Source organism: Arachis ipaensis, chromosome B5 (genome assembly GCF_059453495.1).
Source record: "Arachis ipaensis isolate K30076 ecotype BB chromosome B5, ASM5945349v1, whole genome shotgun sequence".
NCBI lineage: Eukaryota > Viridiplantae > Streptophyta > Magnoliopsida > Fabales > Fabaceae > Arachis > Arachis ipaensis.
In genome coordinates, this window is record NC_142440.1 from 7677131 (window position 1) to 7692602 (window position 15472).

Sequence of the window (15472 nt, forward strand, 5' to 3'; positions counted from 1 at the left end):
TGAGAAAAAAAATATTTTAATGAAGAGGTCTGCCTATAAATATAAAGCACTCCTTACCCAAATGGCCTTACTCCCATTCTACTCATCATACTCTTCTTTCGAATACATATGTTGTAGTTCTTAGTTTTTTTGGCAGTTAGGTGTGTCAAAAAAATTGGAGTATGTGAGGTTGAAGTTATGAAAAATATTGCAAATTTGCGAGTATATTATAACGGTGAAGTTATACCAAACACACATGAAGGAGTGATTTTTGCTTATTGTAAATGTCCATTGTCATTTGCTATTCCATGTACCATGAGCTTTGTCGAGTTGCAAAATGGGCTTTGTAATAACATTCAAAGCCACATTTTGAAAAGGGTGAGCAACCTTTTATACAGAAGTCCTGTGCAAGTATTTGGTGGGCTAATACAATTTCAATTAATGTCCATCACTGACGATGCCAGTATGCAGCAGATGTTCTGTATTTATCAACAAACCCGATTTCACGTGCCGATGATAGAGTTATACGTTGAGTTTGAACAGCAGTCAGGGTCGGGCGCGGTCAGCGAGGAGGTCAATGTTGATGAGCTCGGGAATATATATTGGGAAGAAGATAATAATGACAGTGAAGAGGAGTTCGAAGCTAAGTCGATGACGAAAACGATGACGGAGACTTGGCAAGCAATCCGGAGGTGCAAAATGAAGCGAATGCAATTGTAAGCCATCACCCGTTTAGTGTTCCGTCTTTCATGCGGACTCTAGATCTCGAAGCCATACATGACCCGGAATTTTCTGAGTATGCGAATACGGGTATGTTATAATTATTAACTCAAGTTTCCTACAATGTTTATTATTTTATTTGCCTTGTCTGACTGATGGTGGTGCGCATGTTGTAGGTGAAGGCAACGCTGCGGCGGCGGAAGATGGCGAGTTTAGTGTTGGAATGATATTTGGTTCGAGAGAGTCGGTAATATCTGCAATCAAAAGCTACACTATCTCTAGAGGAGTTGATTACACTGTGTACTAGTCTGAGCCGCAGACATTCTATGCGAAATGCAAGGGGTATGGTGCAGGGTGCGATTGGCTTATCCGGGCTAGCTTGATTCGAAAGAAAGCTTGTTGGGAGATCCGGAGATACAATAGCAAGCACACGTGCACCGTGGGAACGATATCACAAGATCATGCCGAGTTGGACTCGGACACAATTGCAGATACCATTAGGCCGTTGGTCGAATCAGACCCCTCGATAAAGGTGAAGTCTGTAATTGCAGAAGTTCAATCTCGGTTCAACTACACTGTTAGTTACCGCAAGGCTTAGTTGGCAAAGCAGAAAGCTGTTGCTAAGGTTTTCGGTGATTGGGAAGTTTCTTACCAGACTCTGCCAGTATGGTTGAAAGCAATGATGGTTAAAATGCCAAGGTCTCGTGTTCAAATCAAAACGCTCCCCGTTTACCGTGTGACTGAGGAGGTTCAAGGTGTAAGAGTTCTACACCGCATTTTTTGGAGCTTCTATCCGTGTATTGTAGCATTTAGACACTGCAAGCCACTGGTGCAAGTTGATGGCACGCACCTGTACGGAAAATATAAAGGTCCACTTCTGGTAGCGGTTGCACAAGATGGGAATCAAAACATTGTGCCTATTGCATTTGCCAAAGTCGAGGGCGAGACGACAGACGCATGTGAGTTTTTCCTAACGAATTTGTGGAGATATGTTGTTACCATTGATGGTGTGGGTATTATTTCTGACCGTCATACCTCCATTGACGCTGCAATAGCTCGCAGTAACGGTGCATGGTCACCACCAAGGGCGTGGCACATGTACTGCATCAAGCACATCGGCTCCAACTTCTTAAAGAGGTTCAAGGCTCCATATTTGCATAAACTCGTGGTGAACACAGGTATTTCAACTCGCTATTATGGTTCTATTCATAGTAAATTTGTGGCATCTGCTTATAACTAAAGAGTTTGTTCAACAGGCTATTCTAGGACGGAGTAGGAGTACAACAAAAACTACGAAAGGCTTAAAGAACGGGGTGAGGCATATACTCAATGGTGCGATGAGATCGGTGTTGAGAGATGGGTGTTGGCATTCGATGGTGGTCATCGTTGGGGACATATGACGACATACCTGGTAGAGTGTATAAATTCTGTCCTGAAGGGTGCACGCAACCTTCCTGTGACTGCCCTGGTCCGGTCAACTTTCTATCGGTTGAATGAGTTGTTCACTCGAAAGAGTACCGAGGCTCATGAGCGTCTCCGCAACGGATTCACATATTCAGAGTTCGCAACGAAGAGAGTTGAAGAAAGCTTCTGACGTGCAGGAAACGTTGTGGTCAACCGGTTTGACAGGCGCAACGAGATGTTTGAGGTTCGTGAAATGCAAGATGGTACCATTTACACTGTCAACCATGCGCAACGACACTGCGACTGTGGCCATTTCCAGGTCGAGCGACTTCCATGTCGCCACGTGCTTACATGTTTCGCCAACCAGCATCTCGATTGGCAAGTGTACGTGCACGATGTGTACAAGATGTCTGAAATTTGCAAGGTGTACAGATGAGAGTTTGTTCCGATGGGTGACCCATCTACATGGGATAGATACGAAGGAGCGAAGATGATCGCCAACTAGACATTGAGGCGCGCGACGAAAGGAAGACCGAAGTCCACCCACTACTTGAATGAGATGGATTCGCGTGAGATGCGTGGTCCTCGCTGGTGCACTATATGTGGACGCGAGGGACATAGCCGCAGCCGATGTCCTCAGCGCGCAGGTCCAAACTCCGCTGGAGGTCATTAGTGGTTAAGCTTTTCAATGCAACTTTGTTATATGCTACCTTTCTTGTATGTTACTTTTTTTTTGTAACATCGTCATTTACTTTAACCTAGTTAACAATTTATGATAAATAAAATTTTTAATCTCGTTATTTAATTTTTTAGAGAATAAACATTTTCGATCCGGAGTAAACATTTTTTAGAACATACACAGAAACAAAGCTAAATATGTCATAATAATAATTACTGAACAGAATCATCTAAATATGTCAAAATAATAATACTGAATACAACACTGAATCTAACATCAACTGGTAGACTACTTCCTCGACGCCTTCTTTGAATACAAGGATGAGGTGTATTTGTCTGGAGGCGCAGTCTGTGTCCGTAAGTTATACGGATGACCCTAAGACACACCGGCGTCCAGCCCACTGCCGACATAAGGACCACTGCCAAAATCTGTCATGCTCGCACCACCAGTGTCATACAAACCGTTGCCACTCATCCCCGGAGCACTCGCTCCACCAAGATCATACCAGTGCTGCAAGTCGTATCCCAAGTCTCCCTCTTCCTGCTGCGGGTACTCATTCAAATCAAACAACTGGCCACGTGGTGGTGCGGATGGACCGAGCGGATCTACATGACCCGTCAATTGATCAAAGTCGAAGTCACTAGCATGACCTGAAGTGGCGCGACGACCACCAGAATGATGAGATGTAGCAGGCCCTTCTTGCGGTGGCATCGGGGAGAGAAAATATGTATCTCTCAGGAACTGAGAGAAGCTGATGGTGTTAGATCCACCCAACGGATTAAAGTGACCCTCGGCTGGAATTACCAGATGTGGTATGTAGGGCTCAGGTGTCTGAGGCGGCTGTGGCTCCGGTATATATGCTGCCTGCTACTGATATGCCGGCCACTGCTGCGCATATGATGGATCCTGAAACTGCTGGGCATATGCCGGGTCCTGAAACTGCTGGGCATATGCCGGCATCTGAACCTGGTACTCAAACGCCAGGACCTGATAGTGGTGCTCATATGCCGGCACCTAATTAACAATTAAATACAATTAATAGTAATTACTGATAACAATTTATAAACCTAATAATCATAATACTAGGAATTAATAACAATACATGTTCCTGTTGTTGCTGTGGTTCATCCGCGCCAACCTCTTCGCTTGAAACTCTATCTGACAGTCGCAGGTGAATCCCATACTGCTGCTTGTACCAGTCGTAGTACACTGGGAGAGGATGGAAGTCAATAATCTCCCCGCCTAGCTGCAATGTGTTATAGCGGTCAAATGTCCATCTGTTAACCCATTGACTGTAAATCTGTCCCCAGTCATGGTTCTGTGCTCCTGTCAACCGCTTGCAGTGATCACGACCAAGGTCGAACGCGGGGCCTGGTGGTAGCTGCTGCATCCCGAACTGTCGTCTGACCCCGTCTGTCGGGTGCCATTCTATGCACTCGAATGACACTAGAGGTGACTGGGTGGAGCACATAACCATATGAGGAGCGAGGACATCCGGAATCCCACTCCCATATATGGCCGCCATATAAACTGCACAATAGTTACCAAGAGACCGATTAGAAAAACTATTATTTTGAATAAAAATATTGGACATTAATGGTACAACTTATGTCGTCAACTCCCATGTCGTCGAGTCCTCGCCTAAAATGCGCAGTAGGCCGTCGTATATATCTCGTATGTTGGCACCAATGACTCCACCTAACGAAAACAGAATAACAATAATAATAATAATAATAATAATAATAATAATAATAATAATAACAATGACAATAACGATAAAAGCCAATACCGTCGCGCTAGTGGAATACCAATATCGCCGAGTTGATCGCGGGGTATAGGTGCCAGGAACGGCATACGCTCCCACGCCCAAACAAAAAGCAGTATCAGTAGGCCATCCATTTTCTTGCAGTTGTATCGTGAGGCACGACACAACGATCTGTATAGGTGTGCCAGACTGGCTGCCCCCAACTATACCCTGAAATGCGGTGAAAATCCCGAAGTAGCGGTAGAAACTTCGAGTTCAGTGAAACGGTCGACTTATCCAGAAACACAATTGTTCCGAGCACGCAGAAAATGTGCGTCCGAACGTACCGCTCGAGAGACTCCTAAGTATCACACGGCTCGGTGTCTCTGCACCGCCGGACCCAAGCAATATTAACCTTCCCGAACACGTGATCGTCCGGACCGGGCTCCCGACCAAAACACGCAATGCAGTTCTCCACCAAAAACTGGTGGCTGCTATCTGATCTGCCTGTAACGGCCTCCCCATTAATTGAGAGACCAAGAATATAGCTCATATCTTCCAGCGTCATTATCACTTCACCGACCGGAAGATGAAATGTGTGAGTCTCCGGCCTCCAGTGTTCCACCAAAGCACTCAGTAGTGCAGAATAACCTCTCATTTCGCCTACTCACGAAACGTGTTGAAACCCAGTCAATGCCAATGTCGCTGCAGCTACCTCGTTAAAATTATCTGGCAGATCCAATTTTCTGGACAACAAATTTCTGATAACCTGTAAAAAAAAATAATTATTAAATTCTAAATAATATCGATTAATAATTTGTTAAAAAAAAGTAGCAACAACAACTAAACATTATTATTATTATTATTATTATTATTATCTTAAAATATAATAATAAATTATTAAAAATTAATAAATATTTGTCTATTATTTATTAAACAGTATTATTAATTATTAAAAACTAAAAATAACTTATTCTCTCTATCATAACCAGTATTATAAAATAATCATAATAACACTCTAATTATAATAATAATTACTCAAATATAACAATAATAATAACCATTTATTATATTATCTATAACCTAAACAGTTTATTATTAACATACAGTATTAATTATTATTACAAAATATTACTAAAGTATTAAACATAATAATTTTTTTAATTAAACATTATTAAAAAAAGCGGTTAACAGTATGATTATTATTATTATTATTATCATAAAAAATAATAATAAATCACTAAAAAATAATAATAAACTATTACACATTATTGTTATTAAAAATTATTAATAAATTATTCTCATTAACATACCCATAATAATAATAATAATAATAATAACAATAATAATAACCATTTATTATATTATCTATAACCTAAACGATTTGTTATTAATATACAATATTAATTATTATTACAAAATATTACTAAAGTATTAAACATAATAATTTTTTAATTAAACATTATTAAAAAAACCGTTTACTGTTAACAGTATGATTATTATTATTATTATTATCATAAAAAATAATAATAAATCACTAAAAATAATAATAAATTATTACACATTATTGTTATTAAAAATTATTAATAAATTATTCTCATTATAATAATAATAATAATAATAATAATAATAATAATAATAATAATAATAATAATAATAATAATAATAACAACAACAACAACAACGTCACTAACAATACAGAGATTAATTTGCCTATTAATAACAATAATAATATAATAACAGTATTAAAAAAATTAAACCGTAATGAGAAATAAATAACAACATAATATTAGTAATAATAATATTAATAATCCGAATATAACTAATTACAACACAAATAAATAAAATTTAAATAAATCTATATATTTATTGTTAAATATTTAAAAAAAATTACTTACAAATTGAGGATGATCCAAATACTCAATAATATGATCTTCTGGTTTGGTATAGTCACGCACCATTTTTTTTCCTATCCCGTGCAGTTGTTCTTCTTCAGCTAGCTCTTTCCTACTTAACACTTGCTTCCTCACTCTCCTTCAACTATTTCTCACTTCTCACATTGTAGTAACTAGTTTTTAACTTTGCTTCCCTTTCAATCTGTGTTTTTCGCTTATAAGGACCAAGCTGAACACCTTTCGAGTACACGTGGCGCGCATGCAGCTAGGGAGCCTGCAAAACACAACCAGCGTTTGGCTTTGCTACGCTGACAAACGCATCCTGCGTTTTGCGCTGTTCCAGGTTGGTCAACACCTGCTCCTGTTGGCATGCAAGGCACGCTTCGCTTGCTGGTTTCCTTCCCTCACCAATCGCAGCCTACGTTTTGCAGGGCCTGCATTTTTCTGATTCCAATGCCTGCAAAACGTTACCTGCGTTTTATAGGTTTCTGATCAACGTAGGTCCACATTTGTGGACAACACACCATGCATCCATATACATGTTTTTCACCAATCTTTTATCCATAACCAAATTAATTTCTGGAAAATGGAATTGTAACAACTGATGTCAAGACATATAAGGATCGATAATGCTAAGGGGAAAAAATCAGAATTTTTTTATTTAGTATTTATTAATTGTCGTAATAATTAATGAATGTTAAATAAGATAATTTATGGTTATTTTAATTAATTTTTTTTGTTACTGAACATTTTCGTATAAGAGTTATCGTAATTGAATACATCTTATACAGTTTCTTACCACACATCTTGTATATTTATTGCTCGATCAAACATCGAATTTAAATATTATGTTCTTGCTGAAATTACTATTTGTTCCGTTCTGTGTGAAACTGCTGAGTTATAGCGATTCTTTCCGAACAATGCGTCGCTTATTTCGGGGAGCTATACGTCGATTTGGTTTGAACACAGTGGCGGAAATAGCTGCAAAAGATACTCCGACGCTCAAATTAGAAAAAGTGCTTAAACGAGATGTTACTAAATATATAAATAAGCATTTTGTGAAACCTGTCTTTTCTGAGGTTATATCTTCGCTTATATAGACGATTTTGTATACTGATCTTCTGAGTTCGTTCGTGATTCTAGGTAGGGGTACTGCAGAGGCGGAGGCAAGTGTTAGACAAGGGGGGCAATGGCCCCCCAAATTAAAAATTTTAATGTATAAAAGTTATTAATTTTTATATTAGCCCCTCCTTAATTTTAATTTTTTCTTTTTCTAAAATTATATTTTTATGTTGGCCCCTCCTAAGAATTACTTTAGTTTCGCCCCTGGGGTACTGGTGTCGTTTCCTTTGGTAACGACTTGTTGATAATCTTTGACTGATAGTGTTTTGGAACCGATTTTACTATTATTACTCCCGAGTTATTTGATTTGTTATTATTTGAATTGTTAGCCGAGGTATAGGGGACGTATCATAACCCTCCAAGCTTGCCTTGGTTTAGAAGGAACAAAGGCAAGCTTAAATTTCACATATACCTCGACCCTAGATATTGTGTGATGTTAGTGTACCTCATCCCCCTACGCTTGGCTTAGTTCTGTATAGGATTTCAAACGGTTTTGCATTTAATGTGTGTCTTGCTTCTTGCGCCTATTGGATTTGATTTATGTGAAACGTGGTGTGCGTTTCTAGGTATCCCTGACCGTTGGATTTTTACGTGAATTACAGCTATTTTTTGAAGGGTTGAGATTAAAAACCTTTCGTTGGTAATTGTTTATCTACTGCCATGTTAACTATGCTTGTAATATTTGCCTTAAACTTTTAGACATCGTAGATTTCCTGTGTAATATTCTTTGGCTTGTCACAAAATGAGTAAAAAAAGTGAGTGTTAATCTTCTCTTCGTGGTTTTTCTATTTAACTTTTGTTGTGCTCCTCATGATGGAGAAATGAAAAGTAGTGGTTGACGAAAATGACCCTTATAGCTGGGTTGATTCCAGAGTTAGGAGTTACGCTTCTCAGTTCGATGACGAGGAGTCTGTGAAAGTGCTGGGTTTGAATTCATGGGTCAGGGAGGGTAGTCAAATTAGGATAGAGATTTTACCTTGCAAGAGGGATGATCGTGTATGTGAGCGTTTGTGTGACTGGTCTTACTTTTACCTGTATAGCTGCTTGTTTACGGAGTTAGGCGTTAGGGTTCCTTTTACTGATTTTGAGTGTGGTGTATTATACTGGCTAAATTGTGCTCCAACCCGACTGCATCCGAATTCTTGAGGGTTTGTCAGGGCTTTCCAAGTGTTGATGGACGTGTTAGAACATCCTCCTTCCCTTAGATTGTTTTTTTTTTCTTTATTTCAAGCTAAAGGGGTTGAGCGTCGGTTGTGGGTAAATCTGAACAGTCACCCTGGTCGTTCGGTTTTTGCTCTGCATAAGTAATCCTTTAAGGACTTTAAAACAATGTTTGTTAAAGTTAGGAGCGTGGAGGAAAACTTTCCTTTTGATGTGAATGAGAATCTTGAGGAGAGGTTTCCTTTGTCATGGCGTCCCGAGCCAACTCAGGTTTTGGATGTCAACGATAGGTTTCTTGATGACGACATTGTCATGGAGTTTCTTTTTGAAATGTTGGATCTAAAGATTTGTTGTCTATTGCTAAATTATTGAAGTGGGATACTGATAGGCAGGCTGTGTTGGATTATATAGGTAATTTAGAATGTCAAACTTTGCTAACCTTTTGCCTGCGTGTGTCTGATTGTTTTTTGTTTTTGTTTTCTGTATGCAGCTGAGAATGCTCCGACCATCACTACTGCTGGACTGAAGTCCTTCTTTAGCCAACAGAGAAAAAATGAGAAAGAAGGCTCGACCACCATCACTAAAAAAGACACTAGTACAGCTACAGTGCAATCCGAGTTGAATCCCAGACCTAAACAAAAGAGGGGTCAGGCAAAAGTGAAGCCTGCCGAGGTTGTTGAGTTTAAGGGTAGGCCCTCAGCTACTTTGCAGATGGTTAAGTCTGCCTATGAGTCTCAAAAAAAGTTGCATGGTTATGTTGAAGACGAACATGCTAGGTCCTTGTGAGCTAAGCTTTTCCCTTTTATGACTTTGGCTAACGAACTCTTCTGTTTTTCTGAGGATATGAAAATGATCAATAAGGTCGGTCGTGCAGGAACAAGTCATTTTCTTCAGGTACAAATAGTGATTTGCATCTCTTTTCCATGTTATGGTGGATTGCGTTGTGATATATATGTATTTTCTTTTCATAGGTGATTGGTGCCCATATCGTGGCCATTGGTAGGACACAGGAGCTTGCTCTTGAAAAGGAGAAAAAAGAAGCTTTAAGTGCTGCTGAATTGTCGGCTGCCGTTCAGGAGAAGGAGAAAGTAATTATTGAGCTTTCTTCTTTTCTAAAGCGGAAGGAGACGGAGCTTATTGAGGAGAGACGTCTTCAGCTCTCTTCAGCTGAGCAGAAAAAGACGGTGAAGTCTGAGAATGATCAGTTGGTGGCTAGGCTGAAAGAGTTGGAGACGGATGTTTATGAAGCCTTTGCACAAGGCTTCGACCGGGTTGTCTCTCAAGTTAAGGTCTTTTTCCCTGAGGCAGATGTTATGAAGCTTGATGCGACTAAAGTGGTTGTGAATAACGAGTTGGTGAACAATGATGCGATGGTGGAGAAAAGAGAGCGAGAGCTCAAGTATCAGTGACAAAGTAGAATAGTTTGAATAGTTTGTTTTTTTTTTTTGTTAAATGTGTTTGAAAAACTGTCGCTGTATTTAACAGTTAGTTTGGACAATTGCCGAGTATGAAGCTCGATTTATTTTGACTTTAAAGTATTTGTCGTTATATTTGTGATTTGGCTTTCTGCTTATACTTTTGTAGCAATATGGATAATAGACATAGAAGCAACAGTAGAATGAAATATATTGCATGTGTTTACATTGGAATTGTGGCATCCGGCCTCATTAAAACCCCCTTTGAGTAAAAACCCTTTTTTAGGGAAAACCTTCAAAGCGGAAAAAAGAGTACCTTCATCCACTCTTGCTGAGATTGTTTTATGATTGGTATAATTTCAAAGAAGAAATATTCCAGGATCTTGATATGGGATCTCCCCTAAGTGACTCTAACTTGTAAGCCCCCATTCCGAGGACTTTGATAACTCGAAACGGGCCTTCCCAGTTTGCTGCAAGTTTACCACGTGTTGGAGGTCTTCGTGCTTCTTCTGTTCGTCGAAGGACGAGGTCTCCTACCTGGAAAGCTAGGGAGATTATCATTTTGTTGTGCCTTTTTTCTATAAGCTGTTTCATTGCACGCTGTTTTATGGCTGCTATTTCTCTTTCTTCTTCTACGAGATCCAGGTCGGCCATTCTTGCATCGATATTACGATTGTAATCATGTAATTCGGCTCTTAGGGTTAGGGTGCCGACTTCGATGGGTATCAGTGCTTCGGCTCTGTAGACTAATATGAAAGGGGTTTCTCCGGTAGATGATTAAATGGTCGTGTTATAGCTCCATAGAATTTTTGAGATAAGGTCGGTTAGCTGCTTCTACTTGCCCATTTATTTGTGGGTGTTCAACCGAACTAAAATGGTATTTAATATTGAAATTCTGTAAAAATGAGGCAAGTTTATGGTCGGTAAATTGTCTGTCATTATTGGATATTATTTCTCTTGGTATACCGTATCTACAGATAATGTTTTTCCATAGGAAAGATCTCACCTTGTTTGTTGTTATACGTGCCAGTGGTTGTGCTTCTATCCATTTTAGAAAATAGTCTATTGAGACCAAAAAAATTTTATCTATCCTGGCGCTTTCGGGAGGGGTTCTAGGATATCTAGTCCCCATTTGTGGAATGGCCATCTTACCTCGATAGTATGTAATTTCTTGGCTAGTGTTGTTGTGATAGTGGTGTGCCTTTGACAACTGTCGCATGTCTTTACCTTGGTGATGCAATCTCTTTTCATGGTCGGCCAATAGTATCCTGTTCGGAAGATTTTTGCAACCAAAGCGCAGCCTCTGATATGGTTTTCGCATACACCTTCATGTGTTTCTGCTATGACTACGTCGACCTCTTCCTTGCTGAGGCATCTGAGCAGTGGTTGCGAGAATCCTCGCCTGTATAAGCTATTTTCGATGCTCGTGTAAAAGCTTGCTCTTTGTCGGAAGAGCTGGGGATTTGATCTCCCTTTGGGATAGTTTTTGTATTGATATACTCAAGAAAAGGTGTTCTTCAGTCTCTTGCCTGTGTGATGCTCAATACGTGAGTTAGTTCAAAGTTTGGTTTTTCAAGTGTTAATTGTGACAGTGTTGGTGTGTGCATTGCTGGCCTGGTGGTAGCCAGTTTAGATAATACATCGGCTCTAGTATTTTGCTCCCTATGCACATGAATAATTTCAAATTTATCGAATTTTGAAATAAGATCCTTTGCTGTGAGCCAATATTGCTCTAGCAAAGGATCTCTTACTTGGAGATCTCCCTTAACTTGTTGTACGACCAGTAAGGAGTCGCAGTAGACCGTTAGCCGAGATATTTGGAGGCTTTGGGTGAGCTTTAATCCTGCCAGGAGGGCCTCGTATTCTGCTTGGTTGTTGCTTGCTGTGAATGAGAATTGTAGTGACTGTTCTGCTATCACTTTGTCTCCATCCTTTAATCACACTCCTGCTCTGCTTCCTTCTGGGTTTGATGCTCTCTCTACATGCAGCTTCCAATTTGGCTTCACAGGTTGTATTTCGGTAGTGAGCTCGGAAACGAAATCATCCAGTATTTGTGATTTCAAGGTCGGCCTTGACTGATATTGAATATCAAACTCGAAGAGTTCGATGGACCATTTGATCAATCGTCCGTCTAACTCGGGTCTGGTCAAAATTTGTCTCAAAGGTTGATACATTCTAACTATTATTGTGTGGCTTTGAAAATAGTGCCTTAACCTCCTTGCCGTGGTGACCAAAGCTAAGGCCAGTTGTTCTATCTTCGGATACCTTGTTTTCGCCGATTGTAGGACTCTACTGACAAAGTATACAGGTCTCTGGACTTTTCCTATTTCAACAACAAGTACCGAACTTATAGCATGGTTAAAATTTGATAAATATAAATGTAATGGCTTACCAATGTCTGGCTTTTGGAATATTAGTGGTGATGACAGGAGATTTTTTAGCAACTTTTTGCAGTCTTCATTCCATGTGAACTGTTTGTTCTTAGATATAATTTGAAAGAAATGATATAATCGGTTTGCTACCACGGGTAGAAAGCGTGACAGTGCTGCCACTCTTCCTGCCAGTTGTTGAACTTCTTTTATTATTTTTGGGTTAGTCATGTTTAGTATAGCGTCACACTTTTCTGGATTTACCTCAATCCCTCGTGAGATTAGCATGAATCCAAGGAACTTCCCTCCTTGTACTACGAAGGCGCATTTCTCCAGGTTCAGCCTCATGTTGTAAGCTCGGACTTGCTTAAAGATTTTTAATAGGTTTTCGTAGCGCAAGCTTTGTGCTGAAGTTTTCGCTACCATATCGTCTACATAAATTTCCATGTTCCGGCTTATTTGTTGTTGGAACACCTTGTCCATTAGACTTTGATATGTGGCACCTGCATTCTTTAGACCAAATGGCATTACCTTATAACAAAAGTTACCATGTTTTGTTATGAAAGCTATTTTGCTTTGGTCTTCTGGGTGCATGAGGATCTGGTTATAACCAGAGTATACATCCATGTAGCTTAAGCTATTAAATCCGGAAGCATTATCTACTAATTTGTCAATGCAAGGTAGTGGATAAGCATCTTTAGGGCAGGCTTTATTAAGATTTGTAAAGTCCACGAACATGCGCCATTTACCTGAGCTTTTCCTTACCATTACCACGTTTGATATTCATGTGGTGAATCAGATTTCTTTCATGAATCCTGCATTGAGTAGCTTCTTGGTCTCCTCGAGAGATGCTTACTATTTTTCTGTTCTGAGGTTTCACTTCTTCTGGGCCACAGGTCAGACTGTTTTATCGATAGCCAGCTTGTGGCAGATGACGTCTGGATCTATCCTCGACATGTTGGCTAGTGTCCAGGCGAATAGATCGGCATTGTCTCAGAGCACTGATATTAGCTTTGATCATTCTTCACTTTTAAGAGCTTCCCTTATATATGTGAACTGATTCTCTTTGTCGGCTAGAGTTATCCTTTGGAGGCTGTCCATAGGCTGAGGTCTTTCATTGAAATCTTCCCTGGGGTCGAGCTCGGATAATGATAGTATTTCCTTTGTATTGTGGATTTCTTGTACTTGTGGTGGTGCCTTTAGCTATGCCATACTTTGTTTGAGGCTTGCATTATAGGATTGTCGAGCGTCTTGGTGGTCGTCATGCACCATTGCTATTTGGTTTTTCTGTACCTGAAATTTAAGACACAAATGTAAAGTAGATATTATTGCGCTGAAGGCATTCAGAGCAAGTCTTCCGAGAATAATATTATAAGGACTGGGGAAGTCAACTATGAGGTACTGAACATCAATAGTCTTTGATGATGGGCTCTCGCCCATTGTTGTTTTTAACCATATGTGGTCCCGTATTGGGACTCTCTCTCTCTGGAGAACCCAACTAGTTCTCCAGATGAAGGGTACATAGCCTTTTCAGATAATTTTATTTTTTGAAAAGTTGATTAAAATAATACATCGGCATTACTACCTGGGTCTAATAAGACTTTTTTACCAACAATTCTCCTGCTTGGATAAAAATTATCACTGGATCATCGAGGTTTGGGCTTGATGAAGTGAGATCAGACTGAGTGAAAGTTATCGTCATGTTTGTTGGGTCCCCCTTACTCGGAGGTGTTGTTCCCTCGATTGCCAACATCGCCCGATAACTCCGCTTATGGGCCGTGTTTGTTTCACCTCCTCCTGCGAATCCCCCGAATATACAGTTTATAACTCCTCTTGGCGGATTAGGGTTAGTCCACTTGCCCTTGTCTTTTTCTTCTGAGCTCTGTTGGCGCTCTTCTCGATCTTGGTTGCTTTCCCTGTTCTTCCTTCCCTCAATATACTTGTCCAGAAGACCTTGTCGTGCTAACCTCTCGAGTTGGTCTTTGGCTATCACACATTCATCTGTGGTGTGATCAAATTTCTGGTGGAAGGCACAATGTTTAGATTTGTCAACAAACCTCTAGACTTGGTAGTGTCCTGCTCGGTTAGGTGGCTTTATCATCTTTGCATGGATGATTTCTTTTATTATGTTCTCTCTCTTGGTGTTGAACCTCGTGTAAGTGTCAAATTTTGGGGTGAGCTTAAATGGTTTCTTTAGCTCTTTGTTGTTTGATGGTTTGACGACTTTTTCTTCCTCCCTTCTGGGTTGTTGCCTGTCCGACCTTTTGTCTTCACGGAGTTCTTCGATTTCTATCTGCCCGCAGCTTTTTCTCGGAACTCAGCCGATGTCTTCAATTTTGTGACTGCAATCATCTCTTGGAACTTGCCAGGTCGGAGGCCTCTTTTAAGGGCATGCAAGTGGACTTCTGGGCTTAAATCGGGGATTTCCATGGTCACCTTGGCAAACTGCGTCATATAGTCCTTTAGACTCTTATGTTACCCCTGCTTGATGGTGCTTAGGTAGTCTGACCCATGCACATATATTCTTGACGCAGTAAAATAATCAATGAAAGATCTCGCTAGTTCTTCGAAAAAGGAAATTAAACCTGCAGGTAACTTAGAAAACCAAAGCAATGCAGCAGCACCATCTAGAAAAGTAGGAAAAGCTCGACAAAGCATAGGTTCAGAGGCACCATTAAAGAACATCATATATTAAAATTTTTTGAAGTGGATATGGGGGTCACCGAATCCCTCGTATGACTTGAGAGCGGTTGGTAGAACGAATTTTTTCGGCATTTGAAATTTGACAATGTCCTCTGAGAAAGGGTTGTGTATTGTCGGCTTTTGTTTTGGCGGGGTGATCTCTTGGGGCTCTGTCTCTCGCGATAGTGTATTGTGTATGTTTGAGGTCTTGGAGTCTCCTTCGCTATGTTTTCCGTTTTAGCCTTTGGATGATAGTTCGACTATCCTTCGAACTTCCGCCTGGAGTTCGGCAATTTGAGCTA

General features: G+C 40.0%; 2 protein-coding genes across 2 annotated transcripts; one reads left to right on the forward strand and one right to left on the reverse strand.

Annotated features, from left to right (window-relative positions):
• The first annotated feature begins 1378 nt into the window (after positions 1-1378).
• On the forward strand, positions 1379-1975 carry LOC148563294 (uncharacterized). Its single transcript, XM_088486672.1, has 2 exons — positions 1379-1877; positions 1956-1975. The coding sequence occupies exons 1-2, from the start codon at positions 1379-1381 to the stop codon at positions 1973-1975; spliced, it is 519 nt and encodes a 172-aa protein (XP_088342798.1).
• Positions 1976-3649: 1674 nt separating this feature from the next.
• LOC148563295 (serine/threonine-protein phosphatase 7 long form homolog) lies at positions 3650-5184 on the reverse strand. Its single transcript, XM_088486721.1, has 5 exons — positions 4942-5184; positions 4591-4757; positions 4386-4480; positions 3885-4312; positions 3650-3796 (listed from the first exon to the last, which is right to left on the reverse strand). Exons 1-5 carry the CDS (start codon positions 5182-5184, stop codon positions 3650-3652), a joined length of 1080 nt encoding a protein of 359 aa, XP_088342847.1.
• Between the last annotated feature and the right edge of the window lie 10288 nt (positions 5185-15472).